Source organism: Haplochromis burtoni, unplaced genomic scaffold (assembly GCF_018398535.1).
Source record: "Haplochromis burtoni strain Fernald_Lab_line unplaced genomic scaffold, NCSU_Asbu1 Contig_177, whole genome shotgun sequence".
Taxonomy (NCBI): Eukaryota; Metazoa; Chordata; class Actinopteri; order Cichliformes; family Cichlidae; genus Haplochromis; species Haplochromis burtoni.
In genome coordinates, this window is record NW_024582538.1 from 1,196,423 (window position 1) to 1,219,477 (window position 23,055).

General features: G+C 37.5%; 4 protein-coding genes across 14 annotated transcripts in view; 3 read left to right on the top strand and 1 right to left on the bottom strand.

Moving 5' to 3' along the window:
* fkbp11 (FKBP prolyl isomerase 11) overlaps positions 1 to 2,702 on the top strand; it is a 6,752-nt gene extending 4,050 nt beyond the window's left edge. The window contains exons 3-6 of the mRNA XM_014340623.2: positions 137 to 224; positions 347 to 380; positions 503 to 573; positions 2,448 to 2,702. Coding sequence (XP_014196109.1) covers positions 137 to 224; positions 347 to 380; positions 503 to 573; positions 2,448 to 2,656 — 402 coding nt within the window. The 3' untranslated portion in view covers positions 2,657 to 2,702. The remainder of the gene's footprint in view (positions 1 to 136; positions 225 to 346; positions 381 to 502; positions 574 to 2,447) is intronic.
* A 1,732-nt stretch (positions 2,703 to 4,434) lies between these two features.
* On the top strand, positions 4,435 to 6,114 carry LOC102312073 (40S ribosomal protein S26). The gene is made up of 4 exons (XM_005943962.2): positions 4,435 to 4,554; positions 5,434 to 5,611; positions 5,699 to 5,829; positions 6,020 to 6,114. The coding sequence occupies exons 1-4, from the start codon at positions 4,450 to 4,452 to the stop codon at positions 6,053 to 6,055; spliced, it is 450 nt and encodes a 149-aa protein (XP_005944024.1). The 5' UTR covers positions 4,435 to 4,449; the 3' UTR covers positions 6,056 to 6,114.
* A 2,251-nt stretch (positions 6,115 to 8,365) lies between these two features.
* Positions 8,366 to 14,602, bottom strand: LOC102312577 (zinc finger protein Eos). Of its 11 annotated transcripts, none has more exons than XM_014340617.2 (8): positions 14,364 to 14,602; positions 13,190 to 13,247; positions 12,980 to 13,084; positions 12,092 to 12,346; positions 11,684 to 11,851; positions 11,422 to 11,571; positions 11,080 to 11,211; positions 8,366 to 10,725 (listed from the first exon to the last, which is right to left on the bottom strand). In XM_014340617.2, exons 2-8 carry the CDS (start codon positions 13,227 to 13,229, stop codon positions 9,839 to 9,841), a joined length of 1,737 nt encoding a protein of 578 aa, XP_014196103.1. In that variant the 5' UTR covers positions 13,230 to 13,247; positions 14,364 to 14,602; the 3' UTR covers positions 8,366 to 9,838. The 11 variants fall into 11 exon arrangements, with proteins under 11 accessions (XP_014196103.1, XP_014196097.1, XP_014196100.1 ...); XM_014340611.2 differs by having other exon boundaries at positions 12,980 to 13,087; positions 14,364 to 14,601; XM_014340614.2 differs by having other exon boundaries at positions 14,278 to 14,601.
* A 2,464-nt stretch (positions 14,603 to 17,066) lies between these two features.
* Positions 17,067 to 22,382, top strand: rhebl1 (Ras homolog, mTORC1 binding like 1). Its single transcript, XM_005943964.3, has 8 exons — positions 17,067 to 17,507; positions 19,210 to 19,281; positions 19,400 to 19,467; positions 19,577 to 19,659; positions 20,077 to 20,133; positions 20,258 to 20,305; positions 20,456 to 20,537; positions 20,640 to 22,382. The coding sequence occupies exons 1-8, from the start codon at positions 17,456 to 17,458 to the stop codon at positions 20,730 to 20,732; spliced, it is 555 nt and encodes a 184-aa protein (XP_005944026.1). The 5' UTR covers positions 17,067 to 17,455; the 3' UTR covers positions 20,733 to 22,382.
* The last annotated feature ends 673 nt before the right edge of the window (positions 22,383 to 23,055 follow it).

A 23,055-nucleotide genomic window follows, 5' to 3' on the forward strand; every position in this document is an offset into this window, starting at 1 on the left:
TATATATGTATATGTATATATGTGTATATATGTATGTGCTCAAACCTGCCTCTGTAAAATATGCACCCACTGAAATCTCTCAGCATTTTTTAAAAATTCTCGGCACCACCTCACTCCTCCTGTTGAATGTTTTCAGGGTAAACTGATGGATGGAAAGGTGATTGACACATCTCTATCCCGGGATCCTCTTGTTGTCGAGCTGGGGAAGAGGACAGTCATCGCTGGTAAGTTAACGAATGACAATCCTTAAGAGCAGCTCTGTCAGACTGATTAGCTTATATTACATAATTAGTGGTGGGCGTGCTTTTTATACTGATCGAATGTCTCTGTACAAATTTCATATCAGGTCTGGAGCAAAGCTTGATTGGCATCTGTGAAGGGTAAGTGAATAGCAAACCAGTTAATTCACGATGCATGCCGTCACAAATCAGAAATACCAAAGTGGATAGTTTTGAAGTGAATCTGAGGAATGCTTCCTGTATGTTTCTGTTCTCTCATTCAGGCAGAAAATCAAAGCCACTATTCCCTCTCACCTCGCATATGGAAAGAAAGGTTACCCTCCAACAATTCCAGGTACTAGACTAGAAATATCCTACAGCACATGGCAGCGTGACAAATATAAAATCAATATCATATTTCCATATGTATATATAATATAAAGGCAAATTTGGAAAACCCTATGGGTGTCAAATCCAGCGAAGTCTGTTCCAGGACTACAGCTTTAGGTGATCTGTTAAAAAAAATGCTGAGTGGATGACAGATGAACGACAAAAACAGCAAAAGCAACTGTTTCCATGACGGAGATTCAAGAGTCTTTATTATAATTATGCAAGCATAACAAAATTAAGACAATACTCCCTCACGTGATGCAAAAACTTCTGACAGAAATATAAATACAAAATACAGTATTTAAACATTAAATATATACCGACCCGTATTTAAAAGTTTATACATAGTTATGACGACAAGATGACAGGTCATACAAAGTTTGGTTAAAGAATTAATGATTTACAGGAATCACATTTCTGCAGCGACGTGCCCACACTCTCTGGCACCATCATCAAAACACCATAAAAAGAGATCATTTGTAAAGTAAAATATATGTAGATAAACACTTGACAAATTAAAGGAAAAAAGTATAGGAGGCATCTTAGTAAGCTGCTGTTCCACCACACATCTGAATACCAGGTTTCTAAGATGTACTTTTATTACCCATCAGCCATAATAGGCTGATGGGGTATAGTCGTCACACTGTTGGGCAGCTAAATTTGTGAATGCCATAACTCATGAACTGACCATCAGTGGTCTGTTTCAGTGAGGTTTAGTAACTGAAGGCCTTCATCATCACAGTAGAAGTGTTTTACCATAAGATAAAGGCGATCACTCGTGGCTTTTCTTTCAGCTTACTATCACCTCAAGAATATATCAAGGATAAAAGATCTGATGTCTCAACAGGACCTGGAAAAACTAGTCCATGCATTCATCTTTAGTAGGCTTGACTACTGTAACAGCATCTTTACAGGTCTACCTAAAAAATCAGTCAGACAACTACAGCTCATTCAGAACTCTGCTGCTCGAATCCTCACTAAGACCAAAAAAGTGGACCACATCAGTCCAGCTCTGAGGTCTTTACACTGGCTGCCTGTCCGTCAGAGGATAGACTTTAAAGTTCTGATGCTGGTCTATAAACCTCTGAATGGTTTAGGACCAAAATACATCAGTGACCTCCTGACCCAGTATGAACCTTCCAGATCCCTCAGGTCATCTGGATCCGGTCTTTTATCAGTTCCCAGAGTCAGAACCAGACACGGAGAAGCTGCATTCAGCTTTTATGCTCCTTATATCTGGAACAAACTCCCAGAAAGCCTCAGATCAGCTGAAACAGTCAGTTTATTTAAATCCAGGTTGAAGACTCACCTGTTCTCAGCTGCATTTGAATAAAGCAACAAATCCGCACTTAAGCTTAAATTTCAAAACTTACATTTTAACTACTGATTTTATCTACTGTTCTGATTTTACTGACTGTTTTTAAAAAAAAATCAATTTTAAATCATGCTTTTTATTTGTTTTTTAATGTCTCTGTAAAGCACTTTGAATCACCTTGTTGTTGAATTGTGCTATTTAAATAAACTTGCCTTGCCTGAGAGAGTCTGACCATGCCCTGAGGATGAGCTGCACCCCCCTGTCTAAGCCTTTCTGCTACATGGGGGAAACGATATCTTCTGATGTGTCCTGATTTGATTCTTCCGAGTTAATTTCTGAAAATATATGCAGAGAGGCACTGCGTTGCGTGGAAGCATTTCATTACATTGTTTTTGTTTCTCCAGTTAACTTTTATATGTTTTTCCCCTTTATTTTCTGACTCATGTAACATATAATCATAAACAATAGATATAACCTTTAAGAGCTTTTTGCAGAATAGTGACTGTGATATGGATCTGTCCTAGGTAATGCTGCTCTGGAGTTCGAGGTGGAGGTGATTTCACTCTCGCAGCAGACGCAGTGGCAGAGGATGGTCAACGATGTGTTCCCCCTGGTGTGTTTGGCCCTGGTGCCCACTCTGCTGGGCTTGGTGGGACTTTACCTCTACAAAAAGGCCAGTGCCCAGAAGGCTAGCAAAAAGAAGGCCAAGGATAAGAAGAGCAAGAAGAAATAAGGACAAATCACTGAACTATTTAAATAAATGTTTTTTTTTAATTGAACTTGTTCTTTATGTTTGTGTTGAATTGAGATGAGATGGATTTAGAGTAGGTCCTTGTCCATTGGTAGTATGCCAAGACTTTAAAGGCTGTTATGTGCTAAGTGTCCTCTCAGGACAAACAGAAAATTACAGGTGAAGAACCTGAAACTGACAGTGCTTGTATCTGAACAGGCTCTTTCTAGGAGGTTAGGCTCACACTGTATTCAGATCTGAATTCAAATGTATATTTAGTCCATGCAGCATGCCAGCTTCAAACATACATACAGAAGCACTGTCCTGCGTTGATCTGACAGGTGGAAATCATCTTGGGAGCAATTGAGAGAGCAGAGAACAGCAAATACAGTGACATAGAAAAGTGGAGTGTGTGGGTAGGATTAATAAGAAAGGTATTTTAATTTTGAAGTTTAACAGCAAAGACTCACAGGTCAAATATTAGTATTTAGTGGATGTGTCCAGACACACATCATATCATCATCCAGGGAGTTGGCTGTCATAATCCTGATAAATTTCCTACAGTTCAGTCACTGAAAAGAAAGATCACATTTACTTTATAGCAATACTAATTTGGGCAACTGGTAAGCTGTAAACCAATGGAACAGCAGACTTTTAGATGTTTATTTATTACAAAAAAACATAATTTGTTAAAAGTTATTTCACCAGAAGAAACATAAAGGGACTGTTTAGAAGCACCTGCTTCACATCCTCATGTAACAACAGCGAGTTTAAACCACCTTTTTTTATTTGGGCCTTTTGTTTGAAAATATTTTAAAGACTCTCTTTTGTAAGGACCTGCTCATTTGTGTACAGAGAAAGGACAGGAAGCTTTGAAAGATGTCCACTGAATAGGCTTATGTTTAAAGACACATTAATTAAAAGCCAAATTGTGGTGTGCCACTAAGAGATATTCTCTGCGGTACTGATCATCACCTAATAAGTCCATAAATAAATTGGACCATTTTTCCTTTTTGAAGATAACTCGCATGAAACCCCAAGATCAAGTTGTAAAAAGAGTCATGTGGACCTTAATCAGAATACATTCATGAAAAATTATTCTAATGTGGTATTATCAGCATTTCACCTGCTTTTCTTTTGAGCACTACACTGTCCTTTAAGCACAGTGACTCATAATGTCTTGTAGCTTTATTGCAACTACACAGCCAATTTTGGTCTAGTTAAACACTGTTTCCTGGAAAAGAAAGAGTGTGCCAGTATAATAATACAATACAATATAATAATAATGATGATGTAATATAGTAATTTAATACAATTCTGCTGTCAGATTAAGAAAATATCTTCAGGTACTGGTGTTATTATCCATACTGATATTTATATAGTGAACTTAAAGGCCATTTTGCTGTGAACCCCAAGTTTTATATATTCATACATATGTATATATATAGAGAGATAATGTGATTAATTTATTTGACTCTCATTTCAATAACAATTAGAACCTGTTGTTTAGCTAGACAAATCCAGTTTTTAACGGGCTTTAGTCGCAGGTGAGCTTGTTTTAATAACCGGTTAGGCCGATGACACCGCCTTTGCCGTTCCAGCATTGCCTTAACTGTTAACTCCGCTCACTCGGGAGACGCGTGGAGTTTTAAGCGCGTTTTGATATCCCTCCGCGAATTTAATGTTGTTGTTTTTGTTATTTCCCATAAAAAAATCAATATTTTTGCTTTTGTTTCAGCCTAGTGCACAATAGCCACATTTCTTTTGCAAATATTGAAAAGTAAAGCAAGACATCAATGGACTTTGTCGTTTTGTTCGTAACATTTAGAGGGCGGAGCATCCGCACTACTTCTCACGGTGCAACCTCTTCCGGTCCTCTTTCCAGCTTCCCGTGCAACATGGTGAGTGTGTTTCACTGATGGCCGAATCGTGAAAACAGAATAAACCTATGTTTTAGTCGACTAGTGGCACATAATTACATTTCTTTGGGTATTTTAATCCCACGTGTAAGTCACAAAACTGAGAGTTGATATTAACTGTCATCCTGGAAGATTAAAAATGAGTTTGGGCCTAATGCTAGCCGTTAGCACGCTAGCCATTTTGTGCATGTGTTCCGTGTGCTAGCAAGGGATAACGACGGTGCAGGTTTGGGCTGTAACATAGCTAAGAGATGCGGCTAAAAAGAAAAGCCACATCACAGCGATTGACAAAGCAACCGATAAAATATAACAGTTCATGGTTAAAAATGTGTTTTTCAGTAAGCCCCAACCGTGACTTGAGTCAGTCATACCGTGTAAGAGTGATAGATGATTGTACAAAACTCAATAATCATTAAATGTCTCGTGATTGATGGCATTAGTTCATACGTGTATGTGGAACTAGATTGCACGTGCATCAGTTTAAGGGGTTCCCTTAAACTGATGGTTTATAATTCCCTTGGTTTATAATGGAGCACTGTAACAAAAAAATAATTTCCCCCAGGGATCAATAAAGTATTCTGATTCCCACCAACGTTGAGACGTTATAGTAAACTAGACCGTCAGTTTGAAGCGACTGCTTTGTGGCCAGTGTTAATAACTGGTGTGGCTGGGTGGTGGTGAAAAGGTTTTGAAACCAGTGTTGATGTGGGATTTCAAGGGGAAAGCAGATATATTCTTGTGATTGTTAATTGTTTCCACCTTAACACAGCTGAATTTTTGAGACTGCCTAATGTAGTTCTCTGTTTTAACATTTTACTCAGGTTTACTTTGTCATTGGTAACCCTTATTGTGTTTTGGCAGACCAAGAAGAGGAGGAACAACGGTCGTGCTAAGAAGGGCCGTGGGCATGTGCAGCCCATCCGCTGCACCAACTGTGCCCGTTGTGTCCCCAAGGACAAGGCCATCAAGAAGTTTGTGATCAGGAATATCGTGGAGGCGGCAGCCGTGAGAGACATCTCAGAGGCCAGCGTCTTCGACTGTGAGTGTATTGTATTGTACTTAATTTCATAAAACCCCCTTTTCATCCCGATGATTTGACTCATCTGTACCTTTGTCCACTCTGCAGCATATATTCTGCCCAAGCTCTATGTGAAGCTGCACTACTGTGTCAGCTGTGCCATCCACAGCAAGGTGGTGAGGAACCGCTCCTGTGAGGCCAGGAAAGACCGCACCCCACCACCCAGGTTTAGGCCTGCTGTAAGTACTATTTAAACACAGTTCTTACCTCCTGTTGTGTAGCTCCATTAAGTGTTTAGAATTATTTTTGTATAGCACCTTAATTAGGTAGATAATCTCATTACTAATAACAGGAACACAAAAGTATAACTTGGGCAAAGTTCCATCCGTGGTTACACCTGTGTAATCTAAGAATGTTTCTCTTTTACAGGCTGGTGCACCAAGAGCTCCTCCGAAGCCCGTGTAAAGCAGAAATTGAAAATGCTGTAAACCTGACAAATAAATGGAGAAATCTTCACAAAAACATGAACGTGTGAAGCTCATTAATTGAACGATGTTTACTCGTAGGAAAGACAAACTGCTCAAATATTTTATTTGGAATAACTTTTTTTACAGTACAAAACTAACAGTAGCTTAAGATCAAATTATGCAAATGCAAAATTACATATGATACATTTAAAAACGCTCTGCGGTTACTTAAAGCGATATCAGACCACTTGGAGAGCAGGGAAATGCAGGTTAGAAAAACTGAAAAGAACAAAGTGCAACAAGGAAAGTTTAAAAACACGGAATACCACAAAGCTGGAGTTTATTTTTGTAAGTATAGGCTAAAACTGGAGTAGACTGTTTATTTGGTTGTCTTTAAGATTAAAACAAAGGTGGCTGGGTGTAAGCTGAGGAGCAAACAGCATTGGTACCACATGCATCAGGTTTAAAAGCACATTACCATTGTAGCACACATGAATTAATGGTGAATTTGCTCCACTAATAATGCAGAACTTGTTAATTAAATATCCAAATTCTGTCAAAGAACTGAACCATTGAATAGAGTAAAACCTTTTTACTTTGAATGTTTTTGTACAATATTTCACTGAAGGTCAACAAAACTGGATACATCAAATATTAAGTTATTTCAGTATTTTTCTTTGGCTCCTAAGTAGCATTACCCAAGTCCTTTTGATGAATTAGTATTTAATGGATTGTTGGTTTAAAAAAAAAAAAAAAGACTAGTTTTGGGCAGGGTCACTGAGTGGTGGGTCGAGGTATACTCAAAACATGGAGCCTCTTGCACTAACACAGCATAAAGTTTCACACTGAAAATAAATTTGAACCGTTTAGACATAAAACACATTTAAGACCTCCAGCTGAAGGCACAGCAGCAACAACCCAATTCACGCACGTCACACCAACTGGAGAAAAGTCACGTGGGCCTAAATGAGAATATACACAGTGTAAGATGATATGAAGTGACACTGCTAGCTTTGGTGTTACTGCAAATGTTTTGTAGATTTTTAGACTCCCAAGAAACTTTCAGATTCTGATTTGCAAACTAACGTCAGTCCCAACTTAATTTAACAGTCTGCTCACAAATTAAGGCAAGATGATTAGAATATTAAAGTAACCTGATGAGAAACAAAAATTTAAAATGTGTTTAGGTTGTGTTACTAGAGTGGCAACCAGATCACCTTACTGCACTTTGACAATAAAGGACTGAAACAATAACCAAACAAATGTAGATCCACTTGTAACAATTAATCCACCATCAAATGAAACAAGCTGAACATTATGTCATGTATTTTCAAAGATCTTCTGCAAAGAGAAAAAAATTTGAATATATCAAGGCTTTAATAACAGCGTTATTAAAAGAACAAGAACACCTTGAGGTTTTCTTGTAACTTATACTTTATGTACAAATATTATTTACTTTATGTTTTCATTTTTTTGCCACTGTAGTAGGGAAAAGTGCTTAACAGTAGGAAACAGTGGTTCTTTGGCTCAGCATTGGGGAAATTATTTGGTGCTTATAGAGAACCACGGTACTGCTGATCTTAAAAACAGTTTAAAAATGATTTCTACTGTTTTATTTCTCTTTGTAGAACAAAACATCCAGAAAGCTGTTTAAATATAAGTCAAGATAAAGTTCAGTATTCTCAAACACTGACATGACCCAAAATATGCTTAGATCTGACTGTGAAGGTTCTACAGGAAGTAATATTTCTTGGGCATCCATTATGAAAATAGGACATACCAGTTATAACTACAAGGGAAACTTTACTCAATAAGACACTGTCTGAACTTTAAAAAAAAAACCTAATGGGATCAAGTTATTTGATGAATTTGACTAGAGTCACTGTTTTTCCAGTCTTCTCTGCAAATTTCTGTGTATCTTTGGTAAATCTGTCACCATGTCCCAGATTGATCTTTGTTGTTGTTGAGGATGTGAAAAGAAACCCTAGCTACAGTCAACATCAATTAAGTTTTAATTTTTGTGCACAAGTCTGCAATTTAGAATTCAAAGCATCCTTCTCAACAGTAAACGTATTGTGCTTGTGTTAAACTAATTACTCACAGAGATTACAACAACCATCTCTGCTGTTTTAACATGAAAATAAATAGAACCAAAAGCTGACACATTTGTCTTCACATTTCATTTCCACACAAATGACCAAGACAGGATATTTTTCCCCCCTTTGTGTGTGTGTGTATATATATATATATTATATAATATATATATTATATATATATATATATAATATAATATATATATATATATATCCCAAGCGATATGAAAGACTCCCATTTCGTGCTATTGTAAATCAAGCGACTGGTTTAAAATGTCCTAACAGGAAAAAATGTAAATAAAAGTCTTTGTTTCTAACCCATGAGGACGGTAGTGAAGTGCTACTGATTTACTACACACCCATGTCATAGCGGCATGTTTCAAAAGCCATGCACATTTCATCATCATCAACATTGCTCAGGCATCAGAATTGATCTTTGCTGATAAAACTGTTGGGGGTGGTGGGGGGAGCCAGACTTCTGTTAGATAGATTAAAAAGCTACAGTCAAACTACAAGACAGAAATGATTTTATATCTCACATCCTTCAGTCTGGTCAGAAACGTGTAGAAAGGCACGGGACAATGACGCAACACCAAAATCATGTTTAAATACAGCATAAGCAGATTTGTTGATTATTATTGTTGGTTTGCAGTATGAGGGAGTTTTTGTACGGGGAGAAAACAAAAACCTTAACCTCCTTCGGTAATCTCTCAAGTTGTGGCAGTGATGCTCGAATCCTGTTCCTAGTGAGAAAAACATTCCACCTGTTTTTCCTCACATTTTCAGAGAAATGTGCAGGTCATTAATGTATTCTATAAAATAGTTTAATATAGTCATTGTATTCTGGCAGGTATCAGTGCAACAAAAGCAGTTATAGAAAAGGAAAACAATTCATACACTTCCAACACGGCATTCACTCACAGGAATAAAGGCCTTCATTTTCCATTTTACGTTTTAAATTTACTTTCAAAAACAATCACACACAATCTTGCAGCTTTCCTTTCTCTCAGACACACACACACTCTGTTCACTCCATTCACACTGAAACCAAAGTGCATTTCTATTCCAATGACAACCCCTCAAACATTAAAGTCTACATGACTTGGACTTGGTTTTTAAGTTTGGTCTGCACTTTACTTTGCATTATAAAACTTGTACAGAATCAACCCTGGGCTAGGAAAAAACCTGGCCGAACCTAAAGTCTGTTTGAGAATCACTTAATTGGAAAAAGTGCTTTTAGAAGGTGTCAAAAAAATTCTGTAGGGATTGCAAGCCTACAAACTTTATATTTAGCATTTTCTTTCATCTCTGCTAAAGTGTGCAAGGGGTGAAAGATTTCAGCAACAAAAGTCAGATTTGTCTACAATAATGTGTGCAGCAGAGCTAAAATTCTGAATTTTAGAGCAAGGCACATCTGTGGATGAAAAAGTGTTGGCTCTTCATCTACTTTAATAATTTAATATAGATTTCTTGTTAAAAGTGGACAGAAAGCAACTACTACTCTAATTCTTTAAACATATACACGAGCTTTCCACTAATGCCAACTGTGTCAGTGTCGTTACGAACATCAGTTTCACATCATCACAGATGCCTTTCGCTTTTGTGCAGACCAAACTCAACCAGTTCCCATTCTCAGTGTAAAATAAAAAAATTAAAAAAACTAAGGGCAGCAGGCTGTCCTTTTATTCTCAGTCAAAGATGTGCTCTCCACGGACAATGTGCGAAGAAAATTCATAGCGATCCTGGCTGCGATGGCCACAGATGTTGCACTCAAAAGGCTGCCGAAAACCATGGCAACCCATGTGGATTGTAAACATAACATGGTCCAGGAAAAGCACGCGGCAGTGCTCGCAGCGGAAAGAGCGCACAGCTCGCCCCTCCCCGTCTACAACCCGAAAAGTCTCCTTGGAGGTAGAAGAGGGTGCCGTAGGTGAGCTTGGTGTTGGAGCATGTGTGGGAGGAGGGAGAGCAGAATGGCCTCCATCCTCTCTTTTCATCTCCCGGTCTTTGGCATGACTGGGGCTGTGTCTGCCCCGACTCCTGTGGTGTGCGATGGGTGGAGGTGCTGGGTTATGGTTATTAGAGTGGAGGAGGTGATGGCCGTTGTTACTGTACAAAGTCGGAGTCGGAGCACAGCTGTTGTAAGGCTCATCTGCCATGCTTTCTGTGTCCGTAGAATCCTGGCAGCCATTGCTAGGAGAAGGGGCGTGATTTCGACCCGGAGGCAGGTCTTCGTGACCCTCTGCTGCCTCTCTGCTCCCAACACCCACAGCTCCCAGGCCAGCTCCTGCCCCTGTGCAATCTAACCTTGGCCCAAGGGGAACAGGAGCATGACTGAAGCTGTGAATCGGCTTGAGTTCTGATAAACTTGAAGAGTGACTGGTGGGAAGGTGCAAGGATCTGAGTGTGTCTGATACCCCTCCTCTTCCAGTACCTGCAACACCTACATATTCTCCTCCCAGACCAGTAAAGTGTGGGGCATCAAGGTCCACTGGGTGCATGTCTCCATCTTTATCCAAACTAGCAGTGAGCTCGTAAGGTGTATCTGCAAGGTTGAGGCGTATGTGCTTCTGCCCTGCAACACAGAAAGATATGACTTTATAATACAGTACAATGACAGTCAGCATTTTGGATACATTCTCTATTTTACGATGATGCTGGTTATTTTCCTAATTTTACAAGATGCTCAAAACTTAGTTTTTTCTTTGTGTGTTTCTTTTTTCAGTTAGATTGCTATACTGAGAGCAGCTTTCAGACCTTTCCTAACCAAATAAATACTGTGTGCTAATTGGATATCTAAAATTATAGTGGCTGGTAATATAAGCACAACAAAAGATTTCTGTCTTACTTCATGCTGTATTCCAATTCAAGTAATGATTATTGCTTTCTGAGTTTCCTGAAACCGTCCACACTGAGACCAAATGCTCACCTACAAATTTTTGTGGCGTGGATCTCTTGCGTTTGGTGATGCTGTTGGCGAGCCGATCGATAAATGCCATCTTGTCTGAGGATGGCTGCAGTAGAGGATCTGGTATAAACTCTAGCTCTCTCATTTCCTCTCCTGTACAGAGTATAAACAAACTATTATTACTTTTATTTTAGGATTTTCTATTTGTGTTTGCCTAAATTCCGGTTTGGATAAAGTGGGTTCTAAGCGTTAACTTGCTAAGCTGGCAAACTACATGTCTACATTAGATGCTACTACACTCCCTTTAGGAGGCTGGTATTTCTTTAACACCATACTGTGCAAGTTATATCTATGAACACATACCTGAATTTGGTGCACTGGTTGGCTGCTGGAAATCCAGACTCTGTAAATAGCTATGACAGCGCTCACGGTGCTCCTCCAGAGTGCTTTGCTGCTTGTAACTACGGCCACAATAGCTGCACTTATACGGCTTCCCAACAGTTGGAGAAGACACTGGTAAAACAAGTGGAAATACAGCATTTTCACTGTTATTGTACACTACAATGGAAAAAAAAAACTGAAGCAAACAACACACAAACACCTACCGGGCTTGAATCTGTCCTACCTGCATGAGTGCGAAGATGGCCGGTAAGTGCATCCCGTCTTCGACAGGCATAGCTGCAGAAGGGACATTTAAAGGGCTTCTCCCCTGAGTGCAGCTTGATGTGGCGGAGTAGGTTTCCCTTTTGAGTGAAGGACGCGCCACACTGATTACACTGAAATGGTCGCTCACCTGTAGAAAACTTAAACTTGGTAACTCAACCTCTTAAGCATAATTTCTATTTCAAAAAATTTGAGTTAGTTGCAACTATACCTCAAAGGGGTTTTTTTAAGTCAATATAGTACATCAATTGTATACAATGCTGATTTTCTATAAAATTCCAAGATGTCCCCCCCCTCATCTGACCTAGTTTCATTAATAACAAGCAAAGATACCATCTCTATATTTATCCAAACTCAACTGACTGATCACCTGTGTGGCTGCGTTTGTGCACCATAAGCACATTAGGCCCAATGCAGATCATTCCACAGATGTCACACTTGAGCTTTCCATTTGGCAGTCTGGTGGCTCCACTTGGCATAGTTTCAGAATTGGTGAGCTCTCTATAGCTTGTGACAGCCTCAGAACCTTGCTCTGGACCTCCTTCCTCCACCCGCTCTCCTCGCTCATCTTCAGTACTCCGACCTGGGTCTTCATCACTATACAACTCCACTTTAATGGAGTTGGCTACAGAAGTACAAGCGCATTTGTGTTATACAGCAAAACAATAATCGGAAACACACCAGCAAGCCTACTTCAGACTGGCTAAAAAAAAAAAAAAATAAAATAAAATAAAAAAAGATTTTGGAGTGGCCTAGTCAGTATCCGGACTTAAATCAGATTGAGATGCTTTGGCATGAGCTTAAACAGGTCATTTATGTTTGAAAACCCAACAGTGTTTTCAAAACATTTTGAAAACAATTCTCCAAAGATGGGTGAGCCAAAATTCCTCCACAGCAATGTGAAAGAATCACTGCTAGTTATCACAAATGCTTGATTGCAGTTATATATGTTATATAATGCATTTGCTTGGATTATATTTAAATTTTGTTCGGTGATCTTAAACATGTAACAGGGAAATCATGGGATGTAGTTCACAATGCTGTAAAATACTTTCCCCAGCACTGTAGGGTGAATAGTGCTGCTCCAGTAAGTTAATTTAAAATTCATATTATTAATGTATAAACATAATCTGATTATGAGAAGAAGATTATAAAAATATTTATCTAGATTAGAAAATAAAAATTTGACAATCACACTGAGAGAATAAAAAGCTTCATATAGATGGAACTAATGAAGATGCTATAAGTTCTCACTGACCACTGAGGGAGCGACTGGGAGAGTTTTCCTTGCTGTTTGGGGTGCTCACTGTTGGACCTCCAAGAGCTCCAGAAAACTCTCTTTCCAATGAAGAGTCTCCACTACCTGCTGCCAAGAAAAGAACCAAAATAAGATATATCATTTAAAAAAAAAAAAAGCCTAATTTAGAAGGTAAGTATATATGGGTGACTAAATAAATCAGAGCTGCACCTGATATGTAAGACCGTCCATTGCAGTCATCAACATCCATACTAGTTCAGACTGAATACTGAAATGACATTTGTGACAAACATAAATTCTCTTTCACGCACACAAACCTAACCATTTGTCTACAATCGCTTAATTCTTTAAACATGAATTATTGCAGGTTGAGGTCGGAACGTGACATTTTCTGAAATCAAGTAATTGTGGTGTGGCTTAGATTGTAAACAGCACGTTAGACTACACCCCTTTCAATTAACAAAGGGATAAAAAACTAAATAAACGCTTACATTTAATTTTCTAACTAAGACGTAATATCGTTAATTTGTTGTTGCGGTGCAAGAACGGCCATTCATTTATAACAACAACAATTTAAAAAATCAAATCAAATCCGTGTCTGTTGCTATCAATAAGATCAATCGTGCAAAAAAAATAATTAACTAGCAGCTAATCTCAGCATCGTACCTAACCTTACCAACCCCAGATAAGACTCCCTAACAATTGAGGTGAACGATGACAACGCTGCTAAAGTGACTTAAAGTTGCGCTAATCTAACATGAGAAAGATTAAATCGGAAATTGAGACAATAAACGACAAAAAACGGTGCAAACGTTTACATAACGGTGGCGTTGAGGTAACCTAAGTTTACGGCCTTGGCGGCTAACGTTAGCCTACTGTATGTGATGGAAATTACCGTTGGCCAAGTTAGCTAAACTTAACACTTTAACGTTACGGCGGTGTGCCATCACCGACAGCTTGCTAGAAAGCACGGAGCAAAGTTGGAATTAAGTAACATGCGCGGCGATGCGAGTAGATAGCGCTGACTTGTGACAATAATTAACTAGGGCTGACTTGGACACTCCTCGGCGTCGTGTTTAACGCTAGCATAACAAACCAACGCTAGCCTAACGAGCTAGCCACTACTGCCAGTGTTTCCTAAACGGTTGCTATGGCACCCACAGCCAGCCACAATGCTACAGCTTGCCCGCTAGCTGTTGGCCTGCTCCCCTAGCAGCTTTAAAGCTGACTTGTATAAAACAACACCACAGAAGCAGTAGTTTTAAAGCTGCCCAGTTGTCCAGTAACTACTAAATTACCTTTCCCTGTAAGGGCCGTTTCAGTGAGCTTATTCCGTATTTTCATCTGTTTGATTATGACAGCAGCATTTCCTGGCAGGGTTTACCTCCAGCTTCAAATAATTTCCGGGTTACATCTCCAACGCAGCAACAGCTACCCGTTTCCCAGAGCTCTGGTTAACTGCACAACCATCACCCGGCTCACAAAGCAAGCGTGCAAATTAATTTGTAATAATTTATGTTGAATATTAAATTAAAAATATTTTCAACACAACCACTTTTAGTTACAAATAGCCCAAGATTTCTTTGTTAATGGTTTCTTCAAAAGTAACCTTGTAAACCTTAGCTGTGCTGCTATATTCTTTTAAGAGAGAAGATTGTTTCTCATGGCAACCCTTTAAAAACAAGTCATACTTGTTCAGTCATTTTCTAATTGTACTGTCATGAACTTTATGATTTACATGCTAACTGAGGAATATGGAGTCCAAGATGTGAGTCTTGGGGGGGTTTGGGCATTTTTTCTGAGCACTGCATGGTTTGACCTTGGCGTGAATTTGCTAGCACATCCACTCCTAGGAAGATTATGGCATTGTGTTAACACACACCAGATGCTAAGCCTGTGGGTTCTATGCAGTATGCTTTCTGTTCCTAGGACTGCATTCTTCTGGAGAGAGATTTCTTTACAGCTCCTGATGGTTCGTACCATCAATTCCCAGTATGTCTTGTCTTAAACGAAATAACTAAATGGTGAGGTATGCATCTTCACTGTTAGAGAATACGTTTTTTTTTTAAACATGATTATGACTTCAGCTGAACATATAAACAAGTCACTCAAATAAATGTATTCCGCTGCGGCATTGTTTAACCCAGCCTAAATAAATAATTAAATACACGTTTCTTTTTATTTCAGTTTTATTATATATGTTTGTGGCAGCTGGCACTAGCACTAATTTCTTTGCACATTTTCCCGGTGGTGCTCATACAGGTTTTAAAGACCTGGGCAAAGGTTTTAGTCACTGATCCAGCAATGAGTGATTCCTCTTCCCATCAGACTGTTTTTAAATGTGTTTTGCATCAATATACAGATAATTGTACTCAGCAAGGAATCATAATACTTTTCCCACTACTGCTGTGGATCAGAGCTGGGTACTTTTCTCTTCCTGCCACATACTCTACTGTGTTTACAAAAGGTAAATTGTGTGGTTTTTTCCAGTGTATTAAAATGATATCCTTTAGCGGTTATCTTTGAGATTCATATTTTGAATAAATACATTATAAGCTGATGAAATGCATTTTAAAAAGATTTAAAAAATTAAAAGTAACTGAAATTATTTTGTGAACAAACCAAAAGGAAATAAAACATTTAGAGGAAATGTTGTTGTAGTATTTGTTGGTTTGGTAAAATTTGTTATTACAACATGTGTGGTGATATTAAGGCTTGTTTCTGCCACTGAAGAAAAACGACAACAAAAAGAAGTAAGTGAAAAATGTCAAGTTATTATCTCCAATTTTCACGTTAGATAGCCTGATCAACTTACAGGAAAAAAAATGAATTAGTGGTGGAAACAATCTTCCTTATGATGACACTTTGGTGGATGTGTTTATTGAGACCTTGGATTTCTACAAGACTGAACGTTATACTCGTTTTCCTAAATCGTGCGTCTCACATATGCCCTCCAAACAATACTTACAAAGACTGAAACTGACTAACTAAATAAATAAATAAAAAAATCTGAACATTTTCAAACAACAAAAACTAAACTCAAATGGTCAAACCTGCTATGAAACTAACTGAAACTAAACTGAATTAAGAATAATAATAAAATAAAAGTTTAAAAAAAAAAACCCTCCCTAAAAACTAATTAAATAGTCCAAACCTATAACTCCTCCTCTCTCATCCCAGCTTCTTGGTAACCATGTCAAATATAACAGTTAAAATAAGATATAAATCCACAATTTCTGTTCATCCATATATGTCCCTTATATTTTTTAAACCATTTATTCAACATCAACATATTTTAAAGAACAACAATTATATTCTGCAAATTGTTTCCCACAGCGTGTGTGCAATCAACTTCCTGAAACCTACTTGGCCTGGAAAAGGAAGAGACAAAAAAGTAAGCAATATGACAAAAAGGAGTTGACATGTGCTAATACCATGGCTAGACCAAAAGTCAGTCCTCTTTGGCATATTTTTTCCCAATCTTTTCTGAGTGTCATTTTAACATGTTACCCAAATAACTACATTCATTCTCGACTTTCACACTACATCACATTCTGCAGCTGACATCTTTTTCCAAGAAAACGCTAAAACTAGCACAGATATGCAACTCTGGTACTATACATATAAAACAAACATTACAAACATTTATTAAAAACATATGAAATATTATTAAACAGTCCTGAGTATGTATTTGCCAGAGATACAGTAATTTCTTTTAGACTTCAGCGGGTCCAAAATTACTAACAAATCTCTCTCCACACAATATCTTTAAAATTGCATAGCACACAACAAATAATATATATCATAAAACGTTTACCTTTGATTTATTGCTTATTATTATTTTTTAAGTAAATTGTCCCCCAATTGTAGAATGCCCCCTAAGTCTAAAAAAAATCATGTCTGCACTGAAGCTTGGAAAATCAACACTGCTTTATCTGACATTTCTCCGGGTACTGTGCATTGAAGGTCGGTCTGGAAAAGTCTAAAAAAAAGTAAGTATGATGGTCACGCACACGCTGGGACGTACAAAGAGTGACCTCTGCTGTGCAAACGGCCCGTGCCGCTCTGACGTGTGGGCTGATTTTACGACGGTGTGCTTACACAATGACAGTTTCCGTCAGTTTGACTTGCAGATAGCAGCGACCGCGTTGAACCAGCTTTTTTTTCCTCCCCCCCTCCCCGTTTCCACTTTGGGTTGAAACGACAGTTACATCCTTTCAGAATACCCACCAGAATCGATGATGTACTGGATGAAGGCAGGGGCTTAGTTTTATACGACTATAAGCTGTATTTACGGTAGCTAAACTCTGCAGTTCCAGTTTGAGGCCCAGCGGAGAACTCGAGCGGCGGCTCGAAAAAGTTTGTTGTTGTCACGTGACGCGAGACGAATGTGGCGATAAAAGTTTGCTTAGATAGTAAATATAGGTGGCGTACTACATTTTTTCAAAGACCTACTCAACACCGTTTTTCACTACAATGCCTCAACCGAAATACAGAAAGATCGCCGTTATAGGTTACCGGTCTGTAGGTGAGTACAGGTTCGAGCTCTTGCACAGCTAGCTTGGGTAACAGGCTAACGTCCTGGCTTTGTTTTCCTTGTGAGCGTATCCGAAGTACAACAGTAACGCTAGCTTATCTTTGTTTCTCAGGGCTCTTTTTTTCTCTGCTACATTAACTACTAAAGCACCTTCAAGTCAACCAGTGTTGCTGTACAGTTGTATCCACACGTTTCTAGATGAAAGGTGACCGGTGAAAATAAACTTAGCCGGGGATACCCTGGTGGAGTGCCAAGTAATGTGTGCTCCAAACTTCTAGTTTAGCAGGTCAATCATAACGTCCAGATTTTAAGAAACTCAATCTGCAACAAGAATAAACCTCTTATTGTATTATTTAAATTAGTTTAAATTATAAAACCTCATTGTGTGACCAATGAAGCGCCATAATTTGTTGTTCTGGCCTAGTGTCTTTTTGTTTACACAAGTGTCGGCGTCTGTATTAAAAAGGAGAGTGTAAAGTATGTCCTTTTAAAATCTGTTGTTTTAAAAAACAAAACAAAACTCTTGAAAGAGAGTTTCTTTCTAAAAGTCTACAAATAAATCAACTACAGTTTTGAATCAGCATCGGTATAGTAATAGGTGCATGTGTTTTACAGAGAAATATCAGTATTTGTCACAGAAACTAAAAATGAAACTAAAATAATAAAAACCAAACTGAAATGAACAAACCCACTAACTGAAAACTAAACCTAATTACCTAATTAGAAATTATTTTTAAAAAGTAAAAATTCTGGTATTTAAAGAAATATACATGTAATTTAACTTAATTGTTAGTATCTTTAAGATTTAAGACTTTGTACAGTACTTCCTTTAAAACTGTGTTCTTTTGAAATAGCACTTAAAAATGTTTCTCTTTCTGTATGTCCATAATTAAATAATCTACAGTTCTGATTCAGAAACTGTACTATAATATGTGCAGGTGTTTTACAGAGAAATATCAGGTTTTTTTGTCACTGTGAAAACTTTTATCACATCATTACTTAGATAAATTATAATTCTAAATTCATTTACATGCCTACATAAAATTTGTATATACTCATAAAACGTTTATAGCTGTAACAGAACATAACCCCATAGGAATGCTACATGTCAGCATTTTATGGTTGTATAGCAGATACGTCTACAGGGGTAGGCAACTCAAGGTCTCAAGTGCCGGTGTCCTGCAGGTTTTAGATGTGTTCTTGATCCAACACAGCTGATTCAAATGGCTAAATTACCTCCCCAACATGTGCTGAAGTTCTCCAGAGACCTGGTAATAAACTAATCATTTGATTCAGGTACGTTGACAAAGGGTGATATCTAAAACCTGCAGGACACTGGCACTCGAGGCAGTTGCCTATCAGAAGAACAGTCCTCCACCTTTTGCCAGCCATCCTTTGCTTTCATTACCTAACTTTTAAAACATGTTAGCTTATCTAGACACCACAGGGGGACTATAATTGGACATTAAAATAACTATGTGAAACATTTACTGTGGCAATACATCTTAAATTCCTGACCAGGTTACAGAATTTGTAGGATTTGTAGTGCTTTAAAATTACTTATCTACAGTATAAAGGCTTAAACGATCAAGAAATCAACAACAAGCACAAGATGTTTAAATCATGTCTCAGAATAATTGTAACTAACTGCATAATGTTTGTTTATGTTTTTATTTTATTTTTTAACGCTCAGGAAAGTCATCCCTTACAATACAGTTTGTGGAAGGGCAGTTTGTCGATTCCTATGACCCCACCATTGAAAACAGTAAGTTTGCCATTCGTTTTTTCTTTTTTGGTACAGTGTTACAACAAAGACATTTTTTCCTGTTTGATTGCATATAGTGAATTGTAAAACTAGTTCACCTTTCTTTCCTTTAACAAAGCCTTTAACAAAATGGTCAGTGTGAATGGTCAAGACTTCAATCTTCAGCTAGTTGATACAGCTGGACAAGTAAGTAGTTTATGTTAATATGTAAACTAACGCCGAGCATTTGTTTTCAGTCGATAATTTGCCCATGTCATAACATGTGCTCAGATGTCTTATTTGCCCTTGTCCGTAGGATGAGTACTCAATTTTTCCACAATCCCACTCAATGGACATCCATGGCTATGTCCTTGTCTATTCAGTGACTTCCATGAAGAGGTGAGTTGATGATTGGGACTAATTTTGGATACACTAGCACAGGTTTCCAGACTCTTTGTACTACAACTGCCATGCTTTATGTTTCTAGAAAATTATACCAACACTGTGATTTGACATATTTTCAGATATAGCCTCCGAGGGAAGCTGATAATACACTAATCAGAAAACACAAGTGTAGTCTTTTTTTTACCCTTATTTTTTGCAGTCATGTTATATTCTCTTTTTTCTTACTGTCATAAAGTGTTTTTCAATCAAATCCACTTTATTATAATTTTCCAGGCTGTAGTTTTTTGGGTTTTTTTGGTTTAAGGTTTTTTTGTACAAAATGTTTATCGTGATAAATTATAGATACATAAGATGTATGTTAAATCTACTGTCTGATCAGTGTCTCACATGCTGAAATATCTTTCTGTTCAGTTTTGAAGTTGTGCAGGTTCTACATGATAAACTGCTAGACATGGTTGGGAAGATTCAGTAAGTTTAGCTGGTTCTTTAAATTTCAATATTTTCTATGTTGTCTTTTTGTTCCCTTTTCTTTTCTTTTTTTCTTTTTTCTCTTTAAGTTATGTTTAATACAATCAGGCTTTTGTCTTTTTAGGGTCCCAACTGTTCTTGTAGGGAACAAAAAAGATCTCCATATGGAAAGGTAATCCAGATTTCGGAAAGTGTAAAAATATATCTTAGTAGAATGGTAACTGTACCAATGGCACCTTTTTGTTTTTAATATTCTAATATTTATGTATTTATTTTTGTTTGTTTGTTTTTTTTGCTTGTTTTTTTTTTTTTTTCCTTTCAGGGTTATCAAGCCAGAGGAGGGGAAAAAACTTGCTGATTCCTGGGGTGCTGCATTCATGGAGTCCTCAGCCAAGGAAAACGAGGTAGTGAGAAATATCTTATTGAATGCTAACTCTGAATGCTAGCGAGTCCACATTAATTTCTGAGAACATTAACACTCTAATGGCAACATTCTTGCGATGCAGACTGCTGTGGAGGTTTTCAAGCGGATCATTTTGGAGATGGAGAAAGCTGATGGCAATGCTCCCCCAGAGGAGAAGAAGTGCGTTGTGATGTGAAAGTGTATCCAACACATCAGTAAGCTAACTTACTGAAGACAGGAGGCACAACTTCACCAGCTTGCCAATCGTGACCTCACCGACACCAAGACACAGCGGTGGAACTTTTCTGCTTCATTGTGATGTTAGATTAATTTACATAGCAAAGCAACTGCTCAGACAGTTGATAAACTGAGACAGAAGTTTCTAAGACAAGGATTTAACTCTGTTTTAAACAAAGCAGCATCTTCGATGAACACCACCTTCCAATATTGAAATGTAAGCTACGTCTGGGCATAATCTTGATTTTTTTTTTTTTTTTTTTTTTTTTTTTTTTTTTGTGTTGAGTTGAGCAAAATCCTCGGAAAACAAAATTAGACATTCAGATTTGTTGCTTCATGTTGATTGCATCATTTCCCCCCTAATCTTTGAGAAATCACTGGCATATGCCTTATTACTCTCCAGTGATGGCTGGTTAATGGTCTTTCCGAGGACTGGTGTATTACTTCAGCTGGTCTTTTTTGGCATCGATGCAGAGTCGCAGTTCACATTGCTTTAAATGTGGTGTTAAAGTGTCATTGTTTCTTACAAATGGTGGGTTTCCTTGGATAGCCTATACTGACATTGTACATTAGATATCCCACTGTGGTTTCACAGTCCTCACTGTAATAACTTTGTCTCCTCATCTTCAGGTACCTTTCACTAATGAACTGTGGGGCTGTGTCTTTATGACAAGAGAAGTCTGTTATATATTCAAATATTTGACAACTCACATCTTAGGTTCTGATAAACAGACTGTCATTGTTTCTACATTTTAATTTCTGATTAACTGTAATAAAGATGTTATGGACAGCACTCAGAGAGATTTAGGATAGATTTGAGTAGATCTTTGCTATTTACCACTTATGGCCTTTTTAAAAAAAAATAAAAATAAAAATTTAATCTTAGAAATTGGTTTTTGGTATCATTGGTTATCTCTTGAGTGATGCAGTTTTGCTCTCTTAAATATCCTAAGTAGAGTTTATGCATATATGTGCATTGTTAATTATGAACATTGAGGGTTTTTTTTTTTAAATACTTTTTAACATTGTGTAAGGTTAAGTGGCAAAATGCCTGAGTTAGCTTAGAATTTATTATTATCTTTTTTGATCTGGTGGTTTTGATTTGATGGTTCCTGTGGGTTCGATAAAGCCAAGTCAGTATGGTATGCAGTCCACTGAATTCAAACTGTGGACTTGCATGGTTGCAGTCAGATACTTGAGGTCCTTAATGATGATGTGTTTTTTTTTTGTTTTTCCTCATAGAATCTGTAGCCTTATGAATATGTGACAAACTGTGGAGCTTCTCCCCATAATCCCGATGTTGTACCTTTAGTGGTTAATTGTAACTTTTTATCAAGTGCTGTGCTGAATGAATAGCTGCAAATTGATGACGATGGTTGAACAGAAGCTGGTGATGCTGTGTCTTGTGCCTTACTGTTGTTCAAACTCCCTCATCTGCTTCCTTTCATGACTCAAGGTGCTCTTAAAAGTATTTTTCCCCCCTTCTGTTAACTTGACACCTTGGGTGTAGGTGTCGTACACCTGAACACCAATATTTCCCTATGGGTCAATGTTGATTCAGAAATCTTGCTGTAAACAGTTTTGTATATAAATAAATCTGTTACTCATCTGATGTGCCTGATGACTTTGCCCCCCCCCCTTCCTTTTTGGAACTTAGCTTGTGAAATTAGTTTTATTAAATCTGCTTTTTGTACAAGAATTTTTTTTATTTTATTTTAAGTTTTATTGCCCTTTACTACAAGATTTGAGTACTCTACCCATTCAAATTTGATGTTACTCAATAGAGAAACTATAACTGCTGACATCAGTCCATCTAGTATTATTTAACAGGCCGATGACGGTCAATAGGACAATTATATGCAGATACCAATATATTAGAGCATCCTTATATTGTGAATATTGATTATATTGGTGATATATGTGATGAAAAATTTTTGCTGTTAGCAGATGATTCAAATTGGGGTTTTTTTGTTGTTCTATAGTGATTCCCAAAGATACTTAAACTAAATGCATAAAAAGGGGTTCTTTTTCAGTTTTGAAATCATGTTAAATATTCATATTGACATACTTTCTTTAAAAAAAAAATCACAAATAATAATAAAGCTATGGGATTTAAGTTGCGTGTAGTTCTTTGTTTATGTGATACAGATGATGCAGATACAGTGCAGAAGTCTCACCAGATAAAAGTTCAGCTATTAATTAGGAAGAAATAAATCACTGTGGAAAATACAAAGAGAAGGAAGTAAGGAAATTTATTGAGTTCAATGTAGTAAAGGTTTTTT